Consider the following 20,889-nt stretch of genomic DNA (forward strand, 5'->3'; position numbering starts at 1 on the left):
GTTGGCTGTGTGCAAAATCATCTCTGATGGATGCTGGCAGAGTTGATCAGTCCCTCCCTCTAAGGAGGGGGCCCTCTCTCTCTCTCTCTTGCATATTATCCTTATTATACTGGGTTGCAATTCTTCCTCTAAAATTCTGCCTCCCTAACTCAACTGTGAGCATCTCAAGGGCAGAGCCGTGTTTGATCCACCTCAGGCTTCTACCTAGTCTGCAGCATAATGCTTGAAGTATAATGAATAAGCCTCCCAAACACCTGACAGTTTTGTCCCTTGTCTCATATTCCTTTACTCTCTTCCCCACGAACTCTCACCACTAATACAGCCAAATTGTCACACTTGTGGCTTTACAGCCATACAAAGCTCCTCCTCATCCCTGAGACTTTTCACCTGCATCCTCTTATTTTATATGCCCTTCCCTCCCACCCACTCAAATTCTGCTACTTCTTTAAGAACTGGCTCAAAATTCCCCACCTCCAGAAAACTTTCATGCATCCATCCCAGCCCACCTCTGAGTAATGCTAATGATGCCCAACCATCTCATTCAGCCCTGGGCATCCCCTCATGTTATTCACGGGAAAACCAAAAGTCAGAGAGAGAAAGAGGACTCTCTCAAGGGCACAAAGCATGTGCTGTGGTAGAACTATTACCTGAACCCGTCTCCAGTCCACGAGTCCTCCCAATAACCAAAATATATGTCTTTTCTATATTTTCCTCATGAAGACTACAATTTCCTTGAATGTAAGACTATCTTCCACCCATTTATCTTTCCAGGACTTAACTGGAGTGTTGAAGGCTGTAGAGCCAGACTGCCTGGGTTTCTCTCTTGGCTTCATTGGTTACTAGCTGTGTGACTTTAGACAACCTAACCACTCTAAATCTCAGGTTCCTCATATATAAATGAAGATAAGACCAATGCCTATGTACTTATATTGTTGTGAATATTAAATGAAATATTGAATATAACGTGCCTAGCACCTAGTATACACTCAATAAAGGCTACTTTCTTTATTGTTGGTATTCTTAATACTAACAAACCCTAGTGGTTGATCAAAAAATTGAAGGTGGGAGTTACTGGGGTAGGAGGCAATGAGAAAGGGAAGCAAACAACCAGCTCAGTCTGAGATTTGGTGGAATCCAAACAAGGTTAGTGGCGCGGCAGGACGTTTGTACGTCTGAGTTCCTAATGCCATGTGACTGTGAGGGCACCAAGCACATGGTTCCATCCTGGCGGCGTAGCTTCCCTAACTCTCGCTCAGCTATTCTCAGCAGTCTGTAGGGGGAGCCAGGAAGCTAGGACAGGGAGAGGTTGCTGGAAATCTTACTAAGGGCAGAAACGACACCCCATCGCTACTACCCACTGTCTTGCCCCTCCAGGACGCTCTCCAAGCTCTGTCCTCTGCAGCAGCTTATCCTGGAGCTGTCCTTCAGCACCAGAGGCCGCCTTGGCCTCAGGCAGGACGGTGAGGGCGACAGCGGAGTTAGGGACAAGGGACTGGTCCGATCCGCAGCCGGCTCCAGCGTCGCCTAGTCACGGGAACGGGGGCGGCGACCCAGGGTGGCAAAGAGACGGTACGAAGGTGCCTCCTGCTTTCTGCCTCTAACAATCACCCTCAGAAGTCCCCTAGCCCTCGGGGGGTAGTGAGCGGCCGCTACGGGGACGAAGGCGGGCGCCCGGGTCTGCGGGGGAGGGGGAGCGCCGGGGCCTGGGACTCAGCGTGCGGCGTGTGCACGCGGGGAGCGGGCGGATGAACGGAGGCGCTGAAGTGAATGGAGTTGGGGGTGGACTGGAAACATCCCCAAACAGCACAGGCTGCCGCCGGCTGGGGGGCGGGGGGGCGTAAGTCCTGGGGCGCAGGCGCAGTCGGGGCCCCAGTCCCGCTCCCTCCTCCTCTTCGTGGCTCTTTCTCCGCCCCACTCCCCCCGAAACACACTCGCACACGGGCTCTCAAGGTGTTCTCCGCACAGCGGAAGATGGCGACAGACTGAGGGGGCATGGCCAGCGGGAGCCACGGGGCCGTGCCGCTCGGCGGCCGCCACAGCGGTCCGAACGCGAGGCGGAAGCTAGAGGCGCACTAAGTAAAGCCCCGGGTCGGCGTCCGGCGCCTGTGGCGCCGCGGAGAGCTAGGTGGCCCGCCCGAGCCGGAACTCCGGAAACGACGGGCGCTGAGCCGGAGCGGAGCTGGCCCGGGACCGGCCCCGGCGAACAGCCAGAGCGCGAGCGAAGCCCGAAGGGCCGGGCAGCGGGCCGGCCGGCGGGCCTAGGAGGGCGCAAGCGAGGCAGGGAGCGGTGCGGAGCGGGCGACCGGCGGACGGGCGGGCGGGCGCGGAGCGGCGCGGGGCGAGCGAGCGGAGCGGAGCGCGGCGACCGGGCCCGCACGGCGGCGCTCAGGGGCGCAGAGCTGCGCCGAGCCGAGACGGCCGGAGCGGAGTGCTAGCCGGGTGGCCGCCGGCGAGGAGTGGAGTGTCGCTGAGCTCGGGGCAGCTGAGGGGCCCGACACTATGAGGAGTGCGGCGCTGCCGCCTCAGCCGCCACCGCCCCAGTGCCCCGCACCGCCCCCCGCCGGGACGCTGGGCTGTGCCTAGCGGGCCGGGCGGCCGCGCCCGGGCGGCGAGTAAGGGAGCGCGGGACGGGCGCGAGGACGGCGCGAGAGCGACCCGCCACTCCAGCCTGAGCGGGACCCCTGGCCGGCCGGCCTGCCTCGCCATGCAGCCCCCGAGGTAGAGCCTGGACGGCGCCGAGGAGCGCGGAGCGGCGCGCAGCCGCCCGCCCGAGACGGCCGTCCGGCCTCGCGCCCGCCTGCTCCCTCCAGCCCGGACCCCCTGAAATATGTTCAGGGGCGCTTGGATGTGGCCCGGAAAAGACGCCGCCGCGCTGACTATCTGCTGCTGCTGCTGCTGCTGGGCTCCCAGGCCGAGCGACAAACCTTGCGCCGACTCCGAGCGGGCGCAGCGATGGCGACTGTCCCTGGCGTCCCTGCTCTTCTTCACCGTGCTGCTCGCTGACCATCTGTGGCTGTGCGCGGGGGCCCGGCCCCGAGCCAGGGAGCTGAGCAGCGCCATGCGGCCGCCCTGGGGGGCCGGCCGGGAGCGGCAGCCGGTGCCTCCTCGCGCGGTGCTGCCCCTGCCGCCGCCGCCACCTCCCGGCCAGCCCAGCGCGCCCCCGGGCACCTGCGGCCCGCGATACAGCAACCTGACCAAAGCCGCCGCCGCCGCCGCCGGTCCCGGGCCGGACTGCGGCGGCGTCCCAGAACCCACGGGGCTGGACGCAGCTTGCACCAAATTGCAATCTTTGCAGAGACTTTTCGAACCGACTACCCCAGCGCCCCCTCTGCGGCCCCCCGACTCCCCCTCCCGTGCCCCGGCCGAGTTCCCCACCGCCAAAAAGAACTTGCTCAAAGGCCACTTTCGGAACTTCACTCTTTCCTTTTGCGACACCTACACGGTCTGGGACTTGCTGCTGGGCATGGACCGCCCCGACAGCCTGGACTGCAGCCTGGACAACCTGCTGGGGGACCTGCTGGCCGTGGTGGCTAGCCCGGGCTCCGGGGCCTGGGAGGTGTGTAGCAGCTGTATCGAGGCGTACCAGCGGCTCGACCGACATGCTCAGGAAAAATATGACGAGTTCGACCTCGTGCTGCATAAATACTTACAGGCAGAAGAGTACTCAATCCGGTCCTGCACGAAAGGCTGTAAGGTAGGGACTAGCGTCCGCGGCCACAACAGCTGCCGCTTTGGCGGCGGGAACGGTGGCGGTGGAACCGGGAGAGAAAAGGTTTCCCCCTGTACCTACCCGAGTGCCTCCCATCACCCCCACCGTTCTCAGTGGGCCACGGGTAGTGCTACTGTGGGACCCTCCGCAGAGAAGGGGACTCAGGGATTTAGGTCAGGTAACCACCTGGCCAACTTCTATTGATTCTGGGTTTGGGCACCATAGGACAAGGGCTTTCTTCCATCCCGCCCCCTGCATGAGGCGGGAAGGGTTGGGGGGGCCAAGTCAGCAAAGGGGTGGAAAGAGGGCTCTGGCTTCCCCAGCCCCCATCCTTAGCCAACAGTGCCCCTTTCCTTTCCTGGGCTGGAATGGAAAGTCCTGGGACTGGCTGCTGCAAGGGGAAGGCCAAAGGTGGGGGGAAGAATATTTGCCATCTAACCCTCACCCTTCAACCCCTGCCAGTGGGTGAGGGGAGGGGCGCTTGGTCGTGGGAACCAGCACACTGCTGACCTTATATGACCTGAGGTGGCTGGTCAGAGCCTAGGCAAGTGGAGCCCCAGGGTGCCTGTTTTCTCCCAAGAAAGGAAGCTGCTAGCTCCTCTCCCCTGACAAGAGAAGGATCTGGGAGCCGGGCACAGCAGCTTGTGAGAGGGTCATTGGAGGCTGGTGCGTTACAAGTCTCAGGTGCCTTCCCAGCATGCTGGGGTGGCAGTGGAGGAAAAGCTAGCTTTCTAGCTGTTGGGGACAAGCATCCAGAGAAGAGGCGAGGCTGCTGCAGAATGTACCTGACTGGGGAAGAGCTGAGTGTTGAGAAACTTCTTGACCCTGAGCAGGGTCGTTCTGGACAGTGAGTGTGTGGGGGCTGTAAACGTTTGGGACATGGTGCTACTCCTTTGTTCGTGCAGCCTGCCCAGGTGGCCTGCCTTTGAAAGGAAAAGGAACTGCAAGGTCAAAGGGTCAAGTGAAGAGGAGGCCAGGTGGGGTGCTGGCCTCACCCATCCTAGAACTGGGGGCTGAGAGGAAGATGGTTACCTCCCAGCCTAGCTTGTCTCCCTCTGAGGCTTTGGGGAGGGGCAGAAAGTGCCCCTTTCCACCCAACGTGACACCGTGGCCTTCTGCCGAGTTCCAAGCTCTTGGTGGGCTCCTTAGGGATTTGAGCAGGGGGCTGGGGAGGAAAGGGGTAGCTCCTTGCTCCTGACTTCACTTTCTTGTTCTCCTTGTTCCTGTTCTCGTAACCTAGCAGTCTCCCTCCCGCCTCCCTCAGCCTCAGCTGACTCACTGCCTCACTCACACTACCAAATGAGATATTCCACTTCTTAAAGGTGTACAGACAGATAGACATGCACACCCTGCCAAACAGCACCACCACCACCCCAAGCAAAGTCACACAGAGACAGAGAGGTCGGCACACCCACAAACAGTGCCACTGAATCAGACATGGTGTCACACACATGCACATCTCCCCAGCATTTCAGAGACACACAGACAGGAGTACCATCACATGAAAAAAGGACACATTTTGTCACATAGGGATAGACATACACCCTTGGTGTCAGCCACAGATACACACACTCAGCACAAACAGAAGGATGCAGCCCACTAGCAAGTGGAATAAAGGATGTCTGTCTTTGTGTGGTCTTCACTCTGACCCCATGGCCCTGACATTTTCTTTCCCACAATCTGCAGGATAAAAGAGAGACCATGCCACAACTTTCCCATGGGGTTTTCTTTTTCTCCAGGTCACAGTTGGCTTCAAACTCTGTCTGATGTGGCACGAAATAGTAACCCCTCCCATTGATCATTTTTACCAGGCAGTTTGATGGAGAAAGACAACTGGTCTCTTGGATTCAGGAGGCCTGATTATCTCTACCACTTGTTCGTAGTGTGACCTTGGGCACATCACTTCACTTCTCTAAGCTTTTGTTTCCTCATTCATAAAACAAAGATAATAACCCTGGCTTTGCCCACATCCTGAGACTTTCGTGAAATTGAAGTGGGAAGAGGTCGCTGATAATATTTTGTAAGAATAATGGAACATCTGATGGTAATGTCCTGCTTAAGGTTTTTATCCTCTCTCACATATAATATGAGATCATAACTGCCTGGAGAGGCTGGTAATACCAGCATCATTAGCTCCATTTTACAGATGGGGAAACTGAGGTACAGGCTCAAGCAGTTTACCCCAATGCCACTCGGCTAACGAGCAGGAGTACCAGGCCTCTAACCCTCATGGTGTTGGTGCTAAGCCCATGCTTTGGCCATGGCGTCTTATCTAGTCCACAGCGGCCTGGGTCCTCCCTGCTCTCCTTTGTCTCCTTGTCGTTTTCGCTCTCTCACTCTCTCTCTCTCTCTCTCTCCCTCTCAAGTGAACTCCCCCTGCTCTCTTGCTGCCTGCTGTGCCGGGAGAAGGGCAGTGCAAGCTCCACGGCTTTTCTTCCTGTCTTTCCCACCCTCTCCGAGGATGTGCTCTCCCTCCGCTGAGGCCTACACCCACAGGCCTCTCAATTCCAGCTGTATCACAGGCCCTACAGGAAAAGACAGCCCTGTTCCCCTCCTTCCTGCAGCCTCTCTCACTTCACCCCAGTGCCCCATCTCTATCCCAGACCTTTTTTGCAGATCCCTAGTCTGGCCTACAGCTTCAAGCCCTCCTGCCCAGCCCCTCCCCCAAATGGGACCCCTTGGAGATAATGCCCCATCCTCCAAGCTTCTCCAGGGTGGAAAGCCCACAACCCCAGGCCAGGGCGAGGAGGCCTCTTCTGCTGCTGGAAACCAAACCTGGAGACTTTGCTCCAGGGCCAGGTGACAACACCCCCCCGCCCCCCCGCCCCCGTCCCTAGGGGCCTGTCCCGAGTATCTCAGATTTTTCCCGGGCAGCCCCAGAAACCCTGTTCTCTCCCTTTGCAATATCTGCCCCTGTTTTGGGCCACACAGGGCCCCACACATCATACCTGTCCTCACTGCTGCCTGTGACACCTCCCAATTTAGTACCAGCCGCGACATTTCCTTAATGTGCGACTGACTTCCTCTCGCACAGCAGGGCGATGATAACTTAGGCTGATGCCCATCCCCACCCTGGCCTCTCCCAACCCCCAGGGCCACTCTCCACCTCTCCCTTAACTCCCTGTGTGGGTACCCCCTCAGCCTCTGCCTCCCGCTTTGCTTGACCCTCCTGACACCTCCTCACTCCCCCAGCCCTCTCCATCTCCCAATCCTGCCAGGCCCTGCCTGGTTCTGATTGCCTCTTCCTTCACCCCTGCCCCTTCCCTATTCTAAATTTAGTATAGTCTGATGGGGACAGTGGTGAAGATGAGAACAAAACCCTGACCTCTTCTCTCATAGCTCTGATCCAGGAGGAGATAGAAGCCCAAGAGAAGGCCAGTTCTCAGCTCTCTCACTAGCCATAGGGCCAGGGAAGGATGCAGTAGTTCTGTTCTCCTCTAAACTGACCCGCACCCACCTGGCGGATTGTATATTTGGTTCTGGGTCTCACACTGCGCAGGTAGGAGGAGGCTAAAACCCAAGTTCTCCTGGATATAGTTGAAGGAGCTGTTTCACTAGAAGAAGAGGAGACTCAGGAGGGTGTGGTCTCTGACTTCAGACCTCAGAAGAGTTGTCGGGGTGCCAAAGAAGAGGCATGTCCTGCTTAACCCCAAGGGGACTTCATGGTTAGAAAGTCCTAGGCTCAAACCCAGCTCTTTCGTGTATTACCCATGTGACCTTGAGCTAGGGACTTCAGCTCTCTCATCCTCACTTTTCTCATCTGTAAAATGGAGCTAATTCATCAGAATGGCCCTGTGAACTCATTATTAATGAGAAATCTGCACAGTACCTAGACCTGGCATGTCAGAGTTGTTCAGTTAACAGTTTTTTCCTTCCAAAGAAGAAACAGAGTGCCTTGAGAGGAGGTGAGTTCCTGCTCCCAGGGGAAAGGTCTAGGCTGATTCAGGCAGACCCCTGAAGGAAATGCTGTGGAGATGACTGACTGCAGATTATAGGGCAGGTTGAACCAGCCACCTGAGGTCTGTGTCAGCTCAGAGCTCAGGCTCATGAGCAGAGGCTGCTCCCTCAGCAGCAGTATTGAATAGAGAGGGCCAGGAAGGAGGCCTAACACCCACAAGCAGGGGAAGGGGCTGCCAGAGCCAGCACCTTGCTTTCTGCCCTTACTCTAGGGGCCCTGCTCTTCCTCCACTCCAGCTGGCAGCTGTTTCTGCCTCGCTGCCTTCCTCTCTCCTCCCACCTGCCACAGCTTTCCTGCCAATCAGGACTCCCAGGCTAACGCTGGTGCCACGAGCAGGAAGCTCAGGGCACTGGGCTAAGGGCAGGAGCCCCAAGTTGGCAAGTGGTCCCTGTTGTCACCCAAGCTTGCAGGCAGGGAACAGTGCCCCACAGTCAGCCTACCCGACCCAGGGTTCTTACAGGCAGAGAACCTGTTCACGTGTGGGGGGCGGAGGAAGGAAGGAGGGCTCAGTCAAGAAGCAGGCTCCTAGGAGCCATGGCAAAGCTTTGAGGAGGGAATCCAGATCCGTGGAAGTTCATTGGCCACAGACATGAGCACTGGGCTTCTGGGAAGGGCCAGCGATAGGGAAAAGGCAGTGTTTGTAGCTCAGACAGGATGTAGGAGCGTAAATGTGGGAGTGGGAAAGTGACCTCATGCTGCCCACACCACTCTGAACCCCTTCACCCCTATCCTGACCCACCCCACTCCCAATCCCCACATTCCCCCCAATTCTGACCCACCACCAACATCCCCTACCCATACACCAAGGACCACACAATTTTCCCAGCCTTCTGCTAGAAGGTCTCCCCATGTTAGTCGCTTGGTCGTATCCAACTCTTTGTGACCCCATGGACTGTATCCCCCAGGCTCCTCTGTCCATGGAATTCTCCAGGCAAGAATACTGGAGTGGGTAGCCATTCCCTTATCCAGAGGATGTTTCTGACCCCAGAGATCAAACCCAAGTCTCCTACATTGCAGGCGGATTCTTTACCGTCTGAGCCACCAGAGAAGCAGAAGGTCACCCTAGACCCTTCCCAAACCACACCTGCACCTCACTCTCGATTTCTTATCCCCACACCTACACTTCTCTAGTCCCCACTTCTCCCCACAGTTACACCCACCTGCTCCCACCCCTTCCTTTCCCCCCTTGCCCTTCACTGCTCCCTTCTAACAGCAAGCCCTCTCCCATCTCCCATCCTGCTCCATTCCCCTTGTCTCCCACACTCCCCCAACCTTTACCCTGCCCCGCTGTGATCCTCTTCTGGCCTCATCCCCTAAGCACTGTGCCTCTTGCCCTTGTCACCTCCATGCCCCCTCACCCCTCGCATCCCTCACACCCCACTCGCTGTTTGCCTCTCTGATCCCCATCCCTCTGCCTGCCCCCTTTGATCTTCTGGTCCCCTCTTCTGCTGTCCTCTCTCTCCCTCGCTGCTCTTTTTCTCCTTCCTGCCTTCTCTCCTCCCCACTCAGGGTGGACATGTACACACATGCTTAGACACACAGACACACAGTCTTCTTCATGGCAACTTCCCATCCTTCCCACAGGCTGGTGCCTGACTACTATAGTCACCATAGCAACAGGAACCTCCAGGAAGGATACACTGGTATCTCCTGAAGGTAGGGGCGGGGGGAGTTAGGTGGAGGAACGGAGCCCAGCAACCTCCCACCCATCTCTTGGTCTGGCTGGAAGAGTCTGCTGAACACAGTGGAGGGAAGGGTGAGGAAAGGGAAGACAGTGGGTGCCGGCGGGGCTTAGACTAAAGGAGGGCCAAGGATCTCCAGACACATCACAAGCACAGGAGGGGGCTTCTAAGCCACGTGGGTGTCTGTTGGTCTCCTCCTGCAGCATCAGTATCTCAGGGAAAGGGCACACCCACCCTTCTGTGTGTGGGTGCATCTGGAGGCCACCTTAGACTCGAGGGTGGGAGTTTGCCCTAGGAAAACTTCTCCCTCAGGGCCGTCTTTTATGTTCCCGCCCTGTGAGGCTGTTTACCTGTTGTGTGCCCTTGCACACTGGGAATCAGACCTGCCCCTCCCTGCCCCCAGCTCGCATCTCAGCCACATGTGGATTCCGGCTGCAGGTGTTTGTTGGAAAGCCAGAGGCAGCTGCTGAGGCTGGGGTAGACAAATGTGGGCCTCCAGGAGCACCATTCTCTGATGCTGACCCAGGAGGCCTCTTGGAACAGATATGTGGTTCCTGTGGTTACAGGGGTCCAAATCAGGGTGTGTGCAGTGATGCTGGACCAGACTTTTCTTCCTGGGCATGTAAGGCGGTTCAGAAAAGCCTGAATTTTTCAGCCAGACAGGTGCTTAGAGGGGAGAGCAAGGGTACCAGGTGAGTTGCAGCTGGCCCTGGGGAAGGAAGAAGTTACTATGGAGTAACAGGAGCTGCCAAGGCCAAAGCTCCTGTTTGAATGGACTCTGGAAAAAGGAGCTGGAAGCTGAACCACAAGTCACTGGGCCAGAAGGCAAAGGCAGGCTGGCACCAAAGAAGAAAGAGAATGGGGAAAAGAAAACTGCCAGCTTTCAAGTGCCTGGGAGATGCCAGAGGCTTTATGTGTGTCCATGAACTCGGTTAATTCTGACAGGCATCCTAGCAGGCAGGTACTCTTATAATCCCCTTTTTATAAGTGTGACAACTGAGGTTCATCGACAGAAATGGACCCATCCAGGTCACATAGCTAAAAGGTGGGAGGACTGCCACACAAACCCAGGTCAGTGCATTGTTTCCCCAGTCACACGTGTATAAAGAAATTCTTAATAAACTCCCTCCAGCTGTCAGAGGCAATGCCCAGCTGACTATTGAGAGACTGGAGTGAGAAGCTGACTAAGTGCAAGAGGATCCAGCAACACCTACTGCCAACTTGCAGGGAGCCCCTGGAGTGTCTCAGATCCAAAGTGGGGACCTACCAACACCGTCTTTGTTCAGTACTCCTGTCTCTCGTCCTTGAGCCCCAGTGATAATCACTGGTATCCTCTTGGGATTGTGGCAGAGGATGAGGAAGGGAGATGTTTGCTCCCTTCTATTTCTAAAGGCTCTTCCAAGGAGATGGGAGGAGCTGGATTCCTCTTGCCTGGAGGGGAGGTATCTATTGTATTCTCAACCCAAATCTGCTGGAAGGATCAACCAGGGCAGGAGAGGAGTACGTCCCCCTAAACAGGCCTGAGCCCTGCCCAGCCTTTGATGGGAGAGAAAACGATGAGACCTTGTTACCCCAGAGCCTCTGGGCTTTGGACACACAGTTCCCATGCCAGGGTTTGGTGAGCCCTGGCCTAGGATGGCTAAGCTTCTCTTAGAGGTAGAAGAAGTGCAAACTCACCAAGCTCTGCCTGGAGAAGGACATGTGGCCGTGGTGGGTGTTACTTTGTTCCCTGTCTCTGTATTTGGTTTCCAGCAGATAGCATGGCTGCCTGGCTGATCTGTGGAAGGTGAACGTATCTGCTTAGTGTTGAACTCAACTAAAACTTCCAACCAGGTTAATCCTTCAGAACTATTATAGACTCAGAATCTTAAAAGAAAAAAAAACTTTTTCTCAATTACCAAAAAAATGATCTTTGAAATGTTTTGGAAAATAGAAATATAACAGTTTGAAAAGGGTCCTTGAGATGTTCTTTTTTTTTTTGATTGTATATATTTATTTCTTTTTTAAATATATAATTTATTTATTTTAATTGGAGGCTAATTACTTTGCATTATTGTATTGGTTTTGCCATACATTGACATGAATCTGCCCCGGGTATACATGTGTTCCTCTTAATGTTAGTGTATTTCCTCCCAATATGTCTTTTTGCGGCATAGCTTTTTACTGTAGTAAAATATACATAACATCAAATTTACCATTCTAACCATTTTTAGGAGTACAGTTCAGTGGCATTAAAGTATATTTGCAATGTTGTACAACCACCTCCACTATACATTTCTAAAATGTCTTTATTCTCCTAAATAGAAAGTCTTTACCCATTAAACAATAACTCTCCATTCCTCCTCCCCCAGCCCCTGGTAACTTCTATTCTTCTTCTCATCTCTATAAATTTGACTATTCTCAATAATTCATTTAAGTGGAATCATATATACTTTTTGTCCTTTGTGTCTGGCTTATTTCATTTAACATAACATTTTCAAGGTTCATCCACGTGGTAGCATGTATCAGTACTTCATTCTTTTTATAGTTGAATAATATTCCATTGTCTGGATATACCACAGTTTTAAAATTCATTCATCTCTATGGACATTTGGGTTGTTTCCACTTTGGGACAATTATAAATAAAACTTCTATGAATGTTCATGGACAGGTTCTTGTGTGGACCTATATTTTCATTTTTTTCCATCTTTTGGCTATTGTGAATAATGTTGTTATGAACATTGGTATACAAATACCTATTTGAATCCATGCTTTCAGTTCTTTTGGTTGTATACCTAGACTTGTGGATTACATGGTAATTCTATATTTAACTTTTTGAGGAGCCTCCATATTATTTTCTACAGTGCTGCACCATTTTACATTCTTATGAGCAATGCACAGGGTTCCAATTTCTCCACATCCTCATCAACACTTACTCTTTTCCTTATTTATTTTTTTGATAGTAGCCATCCTAATGGATGTGACTATATATTTTTTACATAGTTGAAATCATCTAGGTTTTTTACTCTATTCTTTCTAACTTATTGCTAAAGTTATACTGAGTATCTTTCCATGTAATTAAATATTCACAAACCACATTCTTTTCTTTTTTTGGCTGCACCACATGGCCTGTGGGATTAGTTCCCCTATCAGGGATTGAACCCAGGGCCTCGGCAGTGAAAGCACAGAGTCCTAACCACTTGATGACCAGGGAATTCTCACAAACATCATTCTTGATGAGCATATAATATTCCAGCCCATGAATTTAGTGCAATTTTTATTTACCTAGTCCCCTATTATTAGATATTTACCTTCAACTTTTATAAATAATGTTGTGATGGATAACTTTGTCCATACATCTTTGTCACATCTACAATTTTCTTTTTCTAATAAATTTTATACCTCAATCATTTTTTCTTATTTCTGTACTTTGCTAAGTTTCTTAAATCACAAAATAATGCACCTTCATTGTACCAAATCTAACAATACAGAGCTTTATAAAAAAATATTTAATAATCTTCTTGTTCCCTCCTCTCCCAGTCCTACTGCCCTGAGGCCACTGATGTTAACAATTTGGTGTGTATCCTTCCATTCCGCTTTCTGAGCTTACATCAGCATTTGTACATAAAATGATTCTTTCCCTTGTTTTGCATACATGTGAAAGCATATACATTAATTCTGCAGAATGAACTTTTGGGATGAGTCTTACGGTATCAAAGAGTATTAACCTTTTTAAAGCTTGTGGTGTACAAATTTCTTTCTTATGAAATTTCTTTCCAGAAGGGCGATTCTAATTTAAACCCTCACCATAAATGTGAGACTAATTTACCACTCTTGTGCAGTATTGAGCATCATATTTTTAAAAACTTTATTAATATGCAGCTAAAAATGGTATATCATTGGTTGTAATTTACATTCCTTAGGTCAAACATTTGTTTTTCTTATTTATGGGCCATTTGTATTGCTTGTTTTGTGAATTATCTGTTTATGTCTTATGTTTTTATTATTGATTTGTATGTACTATTTTATGTGTATTAATGAGTTTTTTCTGATTACATTTATGGCAGTTTTTTTTTTTTCATTTATTATTTGACTCTTGGAGCTGAAAGGAGTGCATTGGAAAGAAAGGAACTATCCCAGGCACTTTTATATACTTTATCTCACTTAATTCTTACATCTGTCTTGTGCCTATATGTTTATCCCCGTTTTACTTAGAAGACTGGCTCAGAGGGGTTAGGTAACTAGCTCAAGGTCATCCAGCTAGTAAGAGTTGGAGCTGGAATTTGAATCCAGGTCAAATCCAGGGATTTAGTTACCAGAAGGCAATGGTACTACCCAATCTGTACTAGTGTAATTTTACTATAGGTAAAGCGTTGTGCTAGTTGATTTATAGACATCATTTGCAGAAAGGTTAAGGATATATGCTCTTACTATGTCCATTTTGTAGATGAGGAAAGTATAGATCATGGAATTTAAGTAACTTGTGTGAGGTTTCATAACTAGTGAGAGCAGACCTGACCTTTGACCACAGGACTATTTGAGGTTAAAGATGTTTGACCCTGTCTACTCCCTGTACATGCTGCCTCCCTAGGGACCATCTTCTTGGATACAAACTGAGGCTCAGAGAGAGAGAGAGTACTCAGCTTACAGTCACAGAGCAAATTATTGACTGAGTCTCTCCCTCCTTACAGATGACTTGTCTAAGTTCATACAGCCAGTTAGTGGCAGAACCCAGTTCTGGCTAACTACCCCACTGGAGCAAAGGCTTTTCGATGAAGAATATTTACAGATTAAACTGAGGAGAAAGAGCAATTAGGTAGAGTATGTGACTGCCCTGAAACCTTTTCAAAGGAATGAACTCTGGTTTTGGAGCCTTCTAGAGCAAGGCAGTTCCAGGAGCCCCTACATGATAAGACCTAGGACAGGAAACCTCATGTCCAAAGACAAGACCTTTCTACAAGGAGACAGCTGCCTTCCCATCAGCAGTTGCTAAAGCAGGAACAGTTGCCTCTTTTCAACACTCCCAGGGTGTGTGTGTGTGTTTGTGCTTGCACACATGCATACATTTAGAGAAAAGAGGAAAGGGAGTGCTTTGATGGGGGAATGGAAATAGTCTTTTGTAGCCCCTCGTACTTGAATGTTCTTCACCCCACACCCCCTTACAAAGAAAACTTATATCAGGAATGAGCTGCATATACAGATTTTAGAAAATCACTCTCCCATCGAATCCTAGAAATCTCTCCCCAACTTGACCTGAAATTCCATCAAAAAGATTTGAGTGACAAGCTAATTACTTTAGTGGTCATAGTGAAATGAAGGGACCATCCAAGAAGCAATATCATATATAAGAGCTTGGGCACTGAAGTCCAGGTAAACCTGACTTCAAATTCTGGCTCAAAATCTATCTACTACATAAAATAGTGTTGAGAGCTTTCATCTCTCTTGGAACCTCACTTTCTTTGAATTCAAAACTAAGAAATAGGGTCATTGTGAGGTTTCAATAACATATAACATGCTAATCTCTCAAGAACACAGTGCCTATGAAATGGAAAGTGCTCAAGAAATGGTAGCCACCAATATTGTTATTGCCTGTGTGGCCTTGGATGAGCTATTTAAATTCTGGTCCTTCCTGTTCTCACCTGTAAATATGTCTCCATCTCAGGAGGTGGTTGTTTAGGATTCAATGAGTTGATAAATGTCAGTTGCTTAGAACAGAGCCTGGCATATAGTAAGCACTTAATAAATGGTAGCTATTATTATTCTCACCTTAATTAGATGTGTTTAATCTAAATGACTGCTTAATACTCAATTGAGATCGACAACACTTTCCCTTAGTAGGAGGAAAATGTAATTTGGGAGCAGGAGGTGACGTGTTCAGTGTGGAGGTGGAAAGTTAGGAGCCAGAAGGCGACTGGAGAGATTCTAGTGAGTGAGAACACAGAGACATGCTCAGGTAGGAGAGGGAAGAGCCAGAGATGGAAAGACTCCAAAACCTTTATTTATCTCACCCTCGGAGACCAAGCACAACTGACAGGTCCTTTTATTAGGTCTCTGTTCTCCCCATCCTGTCATATGTTTAGCAAGGTTCTGTGTTTGAGGATGGAAGTAAGGTAAGGGCAAGGAGCTGGTTTCAGAATGATCCCTGCAAGAAGCTGGAGATACCTGCCTGAGCCTGAGCCCAGGATTAGTGACGTGTGGCAGACAGGCATGCCTGTGAGTATACAGTGGGATTTCATGCCCAGCACATTTGTGTGCATCCCAAATGAAGCTTTGGTGGTCAGTGTCACAGTGGCACCATTTCTGTGGTGAGTAGCCTGCACCGCTTGGGTACAGAGGCCACCAAAGTTCCCCTCATCTCACATTCGTTCTTCTCTTTGGCTATGGGACCACTCATTAATTTCATTGACCTGTTAACCTGGCCCAAGCCCATGGCCCAGACAGTGGTGATGGAATAGATGATCCACGACTGGACACTAGGACCTGGGATTTTGGGGCTGAGTCTGGTAAGGTTGATCAGGTCAAGTTTTGGGGACTTTGTTTTATTGTTTTTGAAGTTCATGGCTGCATATTAGTTTATATTCTTATTTTAATTTTATCAAAGTAATATATGTTCATAATTTTAAAAAATATATAAGCTACACATATATACTGAATCTTCAGTTAAACACTTAGCTTTTTCTTTTGATATTTATTGTCACATTTTTCGTGATGTGCCGATACTGCTGCTATTTTTTGACTTTTCTGTTTGAAATATCTTTGTGCACATGAAGATCACACATAAACATATATACATATGTATATCTATCACATATATACATATATATCTTTGTAGCATCTCTTTTAAATTATATATAATATAATATCTTTTAAATAATAAATAGCAATCTCAATGCTTATAATTAAAGCAGAAGCCCTCTGTTCCAACTCTAAGCCTCATTCTTCAGAGTCAAATACTTTTAAGCTTCTTAGCTGTTTCTTCTGATATTTACCTCTGCATCTCTAAATAGTATGCCAATTTTATTATTTCTTGATTTTTTTCTGATTTAAATATGTACTGACTTTTATAGAGGGTGATTTAGCTGTCTTACTACCAGCAGCACCATATGCACACTCCTCTCATATATCCAATATTGTCATATCATAATTTCTGGTTTTAACAGTATTCCATAGTTATATTATTAGGATTATAAATATTATTCATAGCTGAGTCATATAGAATACTGTGATTATATTTTCTTCCTTGGTCAACTTGTTTTCCTGGAGTTAATAATTGCCTCTTTTTTTCCCCCTATTTGCTTAGTTTTCTATGATTTTTTTTTTGCTAATGCATTCCCAATTTCTCCATCAAAGCTGTAAAATTCATGTAACACATTACATAACCCATTACTTCCATCCTTTTCTTGGAGATCTCCACCTTCATCCAGTCTGGGCTAGTTGCTAGAGGCTTGGCTTTTAAGTGCTTGGGTTTCAAGTACTTAGCAAGCATCTCTTCTGTACACCTAGTTCCTTATGAAGTCCTGAGGGAAATACACAGATATGTAAAATACAACCCCTGTCCTCAGGGAGCCTACAGTCCCAAGAATGTTAATAATTTATTCAGATACCTCACCAGAAGGCTTGAGTGCCTTCCAGGGACTTTGATCTAAGCTATGTCTTTGATCCCACACTCCAGGCAGAACTTCCTCCCTCCATCTCCACTAAATTATCAGAAGAATACAATATGGTCTCCCAGAGAGCAAATGTGTTCTTAGACTGTATTAACAGAAACAGAGCTTCTAGGATTGGAGGGCAGATACTTCTACCTGACTCTGGTGATAAACTCTGTCTAGGGATTGCATTCAGTTACAAGGGACATGGAAAAATAGGAATTTGTCAGAAGATGATGATGGCATGGCAGCTTGGACCAGTCAGAGGGCCCTGAAAAAGGTGGTCTTGGGATGTTGTCCAAAGTTGGCTATAGCAGTCAGAGCCCCGGCTCCAGCACAGGGGCCTGCACAGAATGTCAGATATTTAGCTCCCTGTGGTATACTGATGAGCAGAACTCTTCCACTACACACTTCAGTTTTGCCTAAGAAGATATATGCAAGAACTTTCTTAAGAATCACTGCACCATTAATAAATAAAAGAAAAGAATATTCAGAGAGGAGAATTATAGGATGTTCCTATGCAGGAAATGTATGATGTAGTATTAGGAATGGAGGATTACAAGAATTTTGCTCCTTGGTGCAAAAAATCAGATGTAATATCAAGCAGATCTGAATACTGCAAAACATGATTGGAAATTGGGTTTCTACCTGCAGTTGAACACTATATATCAGTAGTAACCTTAGTGTAACCACATTTGGTAAAGGCATACTGTGCTGATGGGAAGCTCTTCAATCATTTGGAGACTGTTTGGCATTTTAGCCCAGGTCTTCCTGGCTACCCAAGAACTTGTACTTTGGATTTTCTCAGTTTCTTTTTAATTTTGCAAACTTCTACCACAACTTGCCACATGGTTTTTCAATGAAGTTGTAAAGCAGATGGTGTCTGCCTTTGAAAGAAGAGCATGTAAGCTATATGGTCCAGAAACAAATATACTTCGGGAATTAATGCTTCATGAAGTTCATCACACATAAAGAGAAAAACAAAGTGGTCACCTACTTGCAACTAGTTTATTTACTTTTAGGTAGTGTTTTCATCATTTGCTTTTAGAAGTCAGAAAAAGTGAAAGAAAGTGAAGTCACTCAGTCGTGTCTGACTGTTTGCAACCCCATGGATTGTAGACTACCAGGCTCTTCTGTCCATGGGGTTTTCCAGGCAAGAGTACATGAGTGGGTTGCCATTTCCTTCTCCAGGGGATCTTTCCAACCCAGGGATCGAACCCAGGTCTCCCACATTGTAGGCAGACACTTTACCGTCTGAGCCACCAGGGAAGTCAGAAAGCATTTGTCATGTCCAGCTTTGATTATAAACTTGTACTATTGAAAATTTGCACTTGAAATATGGAACCACGTGTATGTAGAATTTAATCAAGTTTAATTCAGACTAATATGTATATTAGCATATTTATAATAATGGGGTGTCATCACTGTTGCTAGAATACTGACATCACTCTTCTGAACAGAAATCAAAACTGTAAATTTAAACCTTTTAATTATCATGTCACCTGAAGAGGCTGGTTGAGATATTCATGAAGTGTGTATAATATTAACCATATCATGTTTAAATTATTAAATTCAGACTATTTATAACATTGTTTTATGGCCTGCCTCATGGCTTAGGATACTGAGTAGTCATCAGATAAAGTAAAACTTTGACTTAAAAATATTGTTAATGAAGGTTCCCTGGCACTTTTCTTATTTTTAAATTGTTCCTATGGGTAGTATAGATAATTCAATGTTAAACTGAGTTTAGCTTCCAGATAAATAATTTTTTGCTGCATGGTCCAGAGTTTTAAGCTACTTTTCTCTTTGTTCGCAACCCTCTCCCCAGTTCTTTGACTGCTATTTTAATAATGCTGAATCAGTGTCAAATTTTGTCTATAGCAATGGACAATAGATGAAGATAAGTTGCTTGATATGTCTGCAGCATCATGCATCCTTATTTTCTATTTATTGTGTGTATTCACTTTCAATAATGTATTTCAAACTGATGTTTTTGTAAACAAATCAATGTAAGGATTGAAGTGGTAGCTTAATAAAGTTAATTTCTTTTTAAAAAAAAAAGAAAAAGGTAGGAATTTGTCTGGATAGGAACAACCAGGATGAAACAGAAATGGAAACTACATCCCCCAAAATAGTTGAAAAGCTCATTTGGCTTCTTGGAAGAGTGGTATACACATAGCTCTCTCCATTTTTCTTCCCTCACATTCCCTTTTAAATTGGTTTCTGTCCCCACTGCTCCACTGAAACTGCTCTCACCATGATGAAACTGCCAGTGTGTCCTCATCTGCTGACCACTCTTTGAAACTTTCCTTCCCTAATTTACAGAATGCCACTCTCTTCTGTTTCTTCTCCAAGCTCTTTAACCACTCCCTCATCTTCATCATACTCCTCTCTTCTACCTACCCCCTAAATGTTAATGTTTTCCAGGGATCCACTGTTGGTCCTTTTCTCTACGTGTTCATTCTCCCTAGGCAACATCCTCTACTTCTTTGGCTTCCACCATTGCTTTATAAGTCAGAGTGAACTAGGTTGTGCTGGAAAGAAAGAAAGTGAAGTAGCTCAGTCGTGTCCGACTGTTTGCGATCCCATGGACTGTAGCCCACCAGGCTCCTCCATTCATGGAATTTTCCAGGCAAGAGTACTGGAGTGGGTTCCCATTTCCTTCTCCAGGGGATCTTCTTGACCCAGGGATCCAACCCAGGACTCCTGCATTGCACGCAGATGCTTTTACCATCTGAGCCACCAGGGAATTCCCAAATATCAGAGGCTTATCACAACAATTATTTCTTGCTCATAATACAGGTCCAAAACAGGTCATCAGGGAGCATCTGTTCATGATAGTCACCAAGAGACCTAGGCTAGTAAAAGATCCATTTCAACATCACTTCCACAGTCAGCAGCAGAGGGAAGAGAATGTGGCAAACCATACTCCAGGTTCTTGAAGCTTCTCCCCAGAAGTGATCCAGGTCACTTCAACTCACATTTCATTGGCCAAAGTCTTATGGCCACAGCTAATTTCAAAAGGTGTGGGCAAGTATAGTCCTACTATGTTCCTAATGATTAACTCCTTAGCCATTGGTAACTCCCAAACCTTTATCTCTAGCCCAGACCCTCCTTCTGAACTTAGACCGTTATGTCCAACTGCCTCCTTGACGTTCTACCTTGCCTAGTATATGTTGACCTATACTTCAAAGTCAGCATGACCAAAAACTGAATTCATCTTCTTGACCCCCAAATCTGCTTCTCCTCCTGCTTTCCCTTCCTTAATGAATGAAACTACTATTCATCCTGCCACCCAAACAAAAAACCTGGTAGTCATCTTGACCCCCTCCCTCACCCTCAATCCCCATAGCCTTAATTTATCTCTTCTCATATCCATCCCCTTCTCTCCATTTCTTAATTCTGCTGCTACTGCTTCAGTTGAGGCCCCATCATCTCTCACTCAGATTGTTGCAATAGCCTCCTAACTGATCTCTCTACCTCCAGTCTTGATGCCTATAATCCATCATCCACATAAATCTAAAAAGTTAGTCATAGAAGTGATAAGCAGTCTTTTAAAAAGCAGTTGTTTAAAACTCACGAAAGGTTCTCTGTTGCCCATAGGATGAAGCCTGGCATCCAGAACATATCATAATATATTATGATATTATGGGCATGGCCTTCCTCTGCAGCCTTATCTCCCATCATGGCCCCCTTTGTATCCTCTAACTATGTTGAACTACCAACAGTGTCTGAACCTGGCAGTATTTCAAACCCCCAGGCCTTTATACCTGCTTATTCCTTTGCTTTAAGTGCACTTATTCCTGCCATATTCTATCCAGTGAACTTCAACTCATTTTATCCAAGCCCCCAACTCTAGCCTCTCCCATATGGAGATATTTTCCTATGCTTCACCCCTCAAAACAGAGTTGATCC

At 48.0% G+C, this 20,889-nt stretch overlaps 1 protein-coding gene and 1 pseudogene across 1 annotated transcript in view; both read left to right on the top strand.

The window, feature by feature from the left end:
• The first annotated feature begins 1,856 nt into the window (after window positions 1-1,856).
• Window positions 1,857-20,889, top strand: part of NALF2 (NALCN channel auxiliary factor 2) — a 29,365-nt gene continuing 10,332 nt past the window's right edge. The window contains exon 1 of the mRNA XM_055393381.2: window positions 1,857-3,694. Within this exon, the coding sequence (XP_055249356.1) occupies window positions 2,828-3,694 (867 nt within the window). The 5' untranslated portion in view covers window positions 1,857-2,827. The remainder of the gene's footprint in view (window positions 3,695-20,889) is intronic.
• On the top strand, window positions 16,476-18,843 carry LOC129534869 (coenzyme Q-binding protein COQ10 homolog B, mitochondrial-like; annotated as a pseudogene).

Source organism: Moschus berezovskii, chromosome X (genome assembly GCF_049115385.1).
Source record: "Moschus berezovskii isolate FMDL1 chromosome X, NW_MosBer_1.0, whole genome shotgun sequence".
Taxonomy (NCBI): Eukaryota; Metazoa; Chordata; class Mammalia; order Artiodactyla; family Moschidae; genus Moschus; species Moschus berezovskii.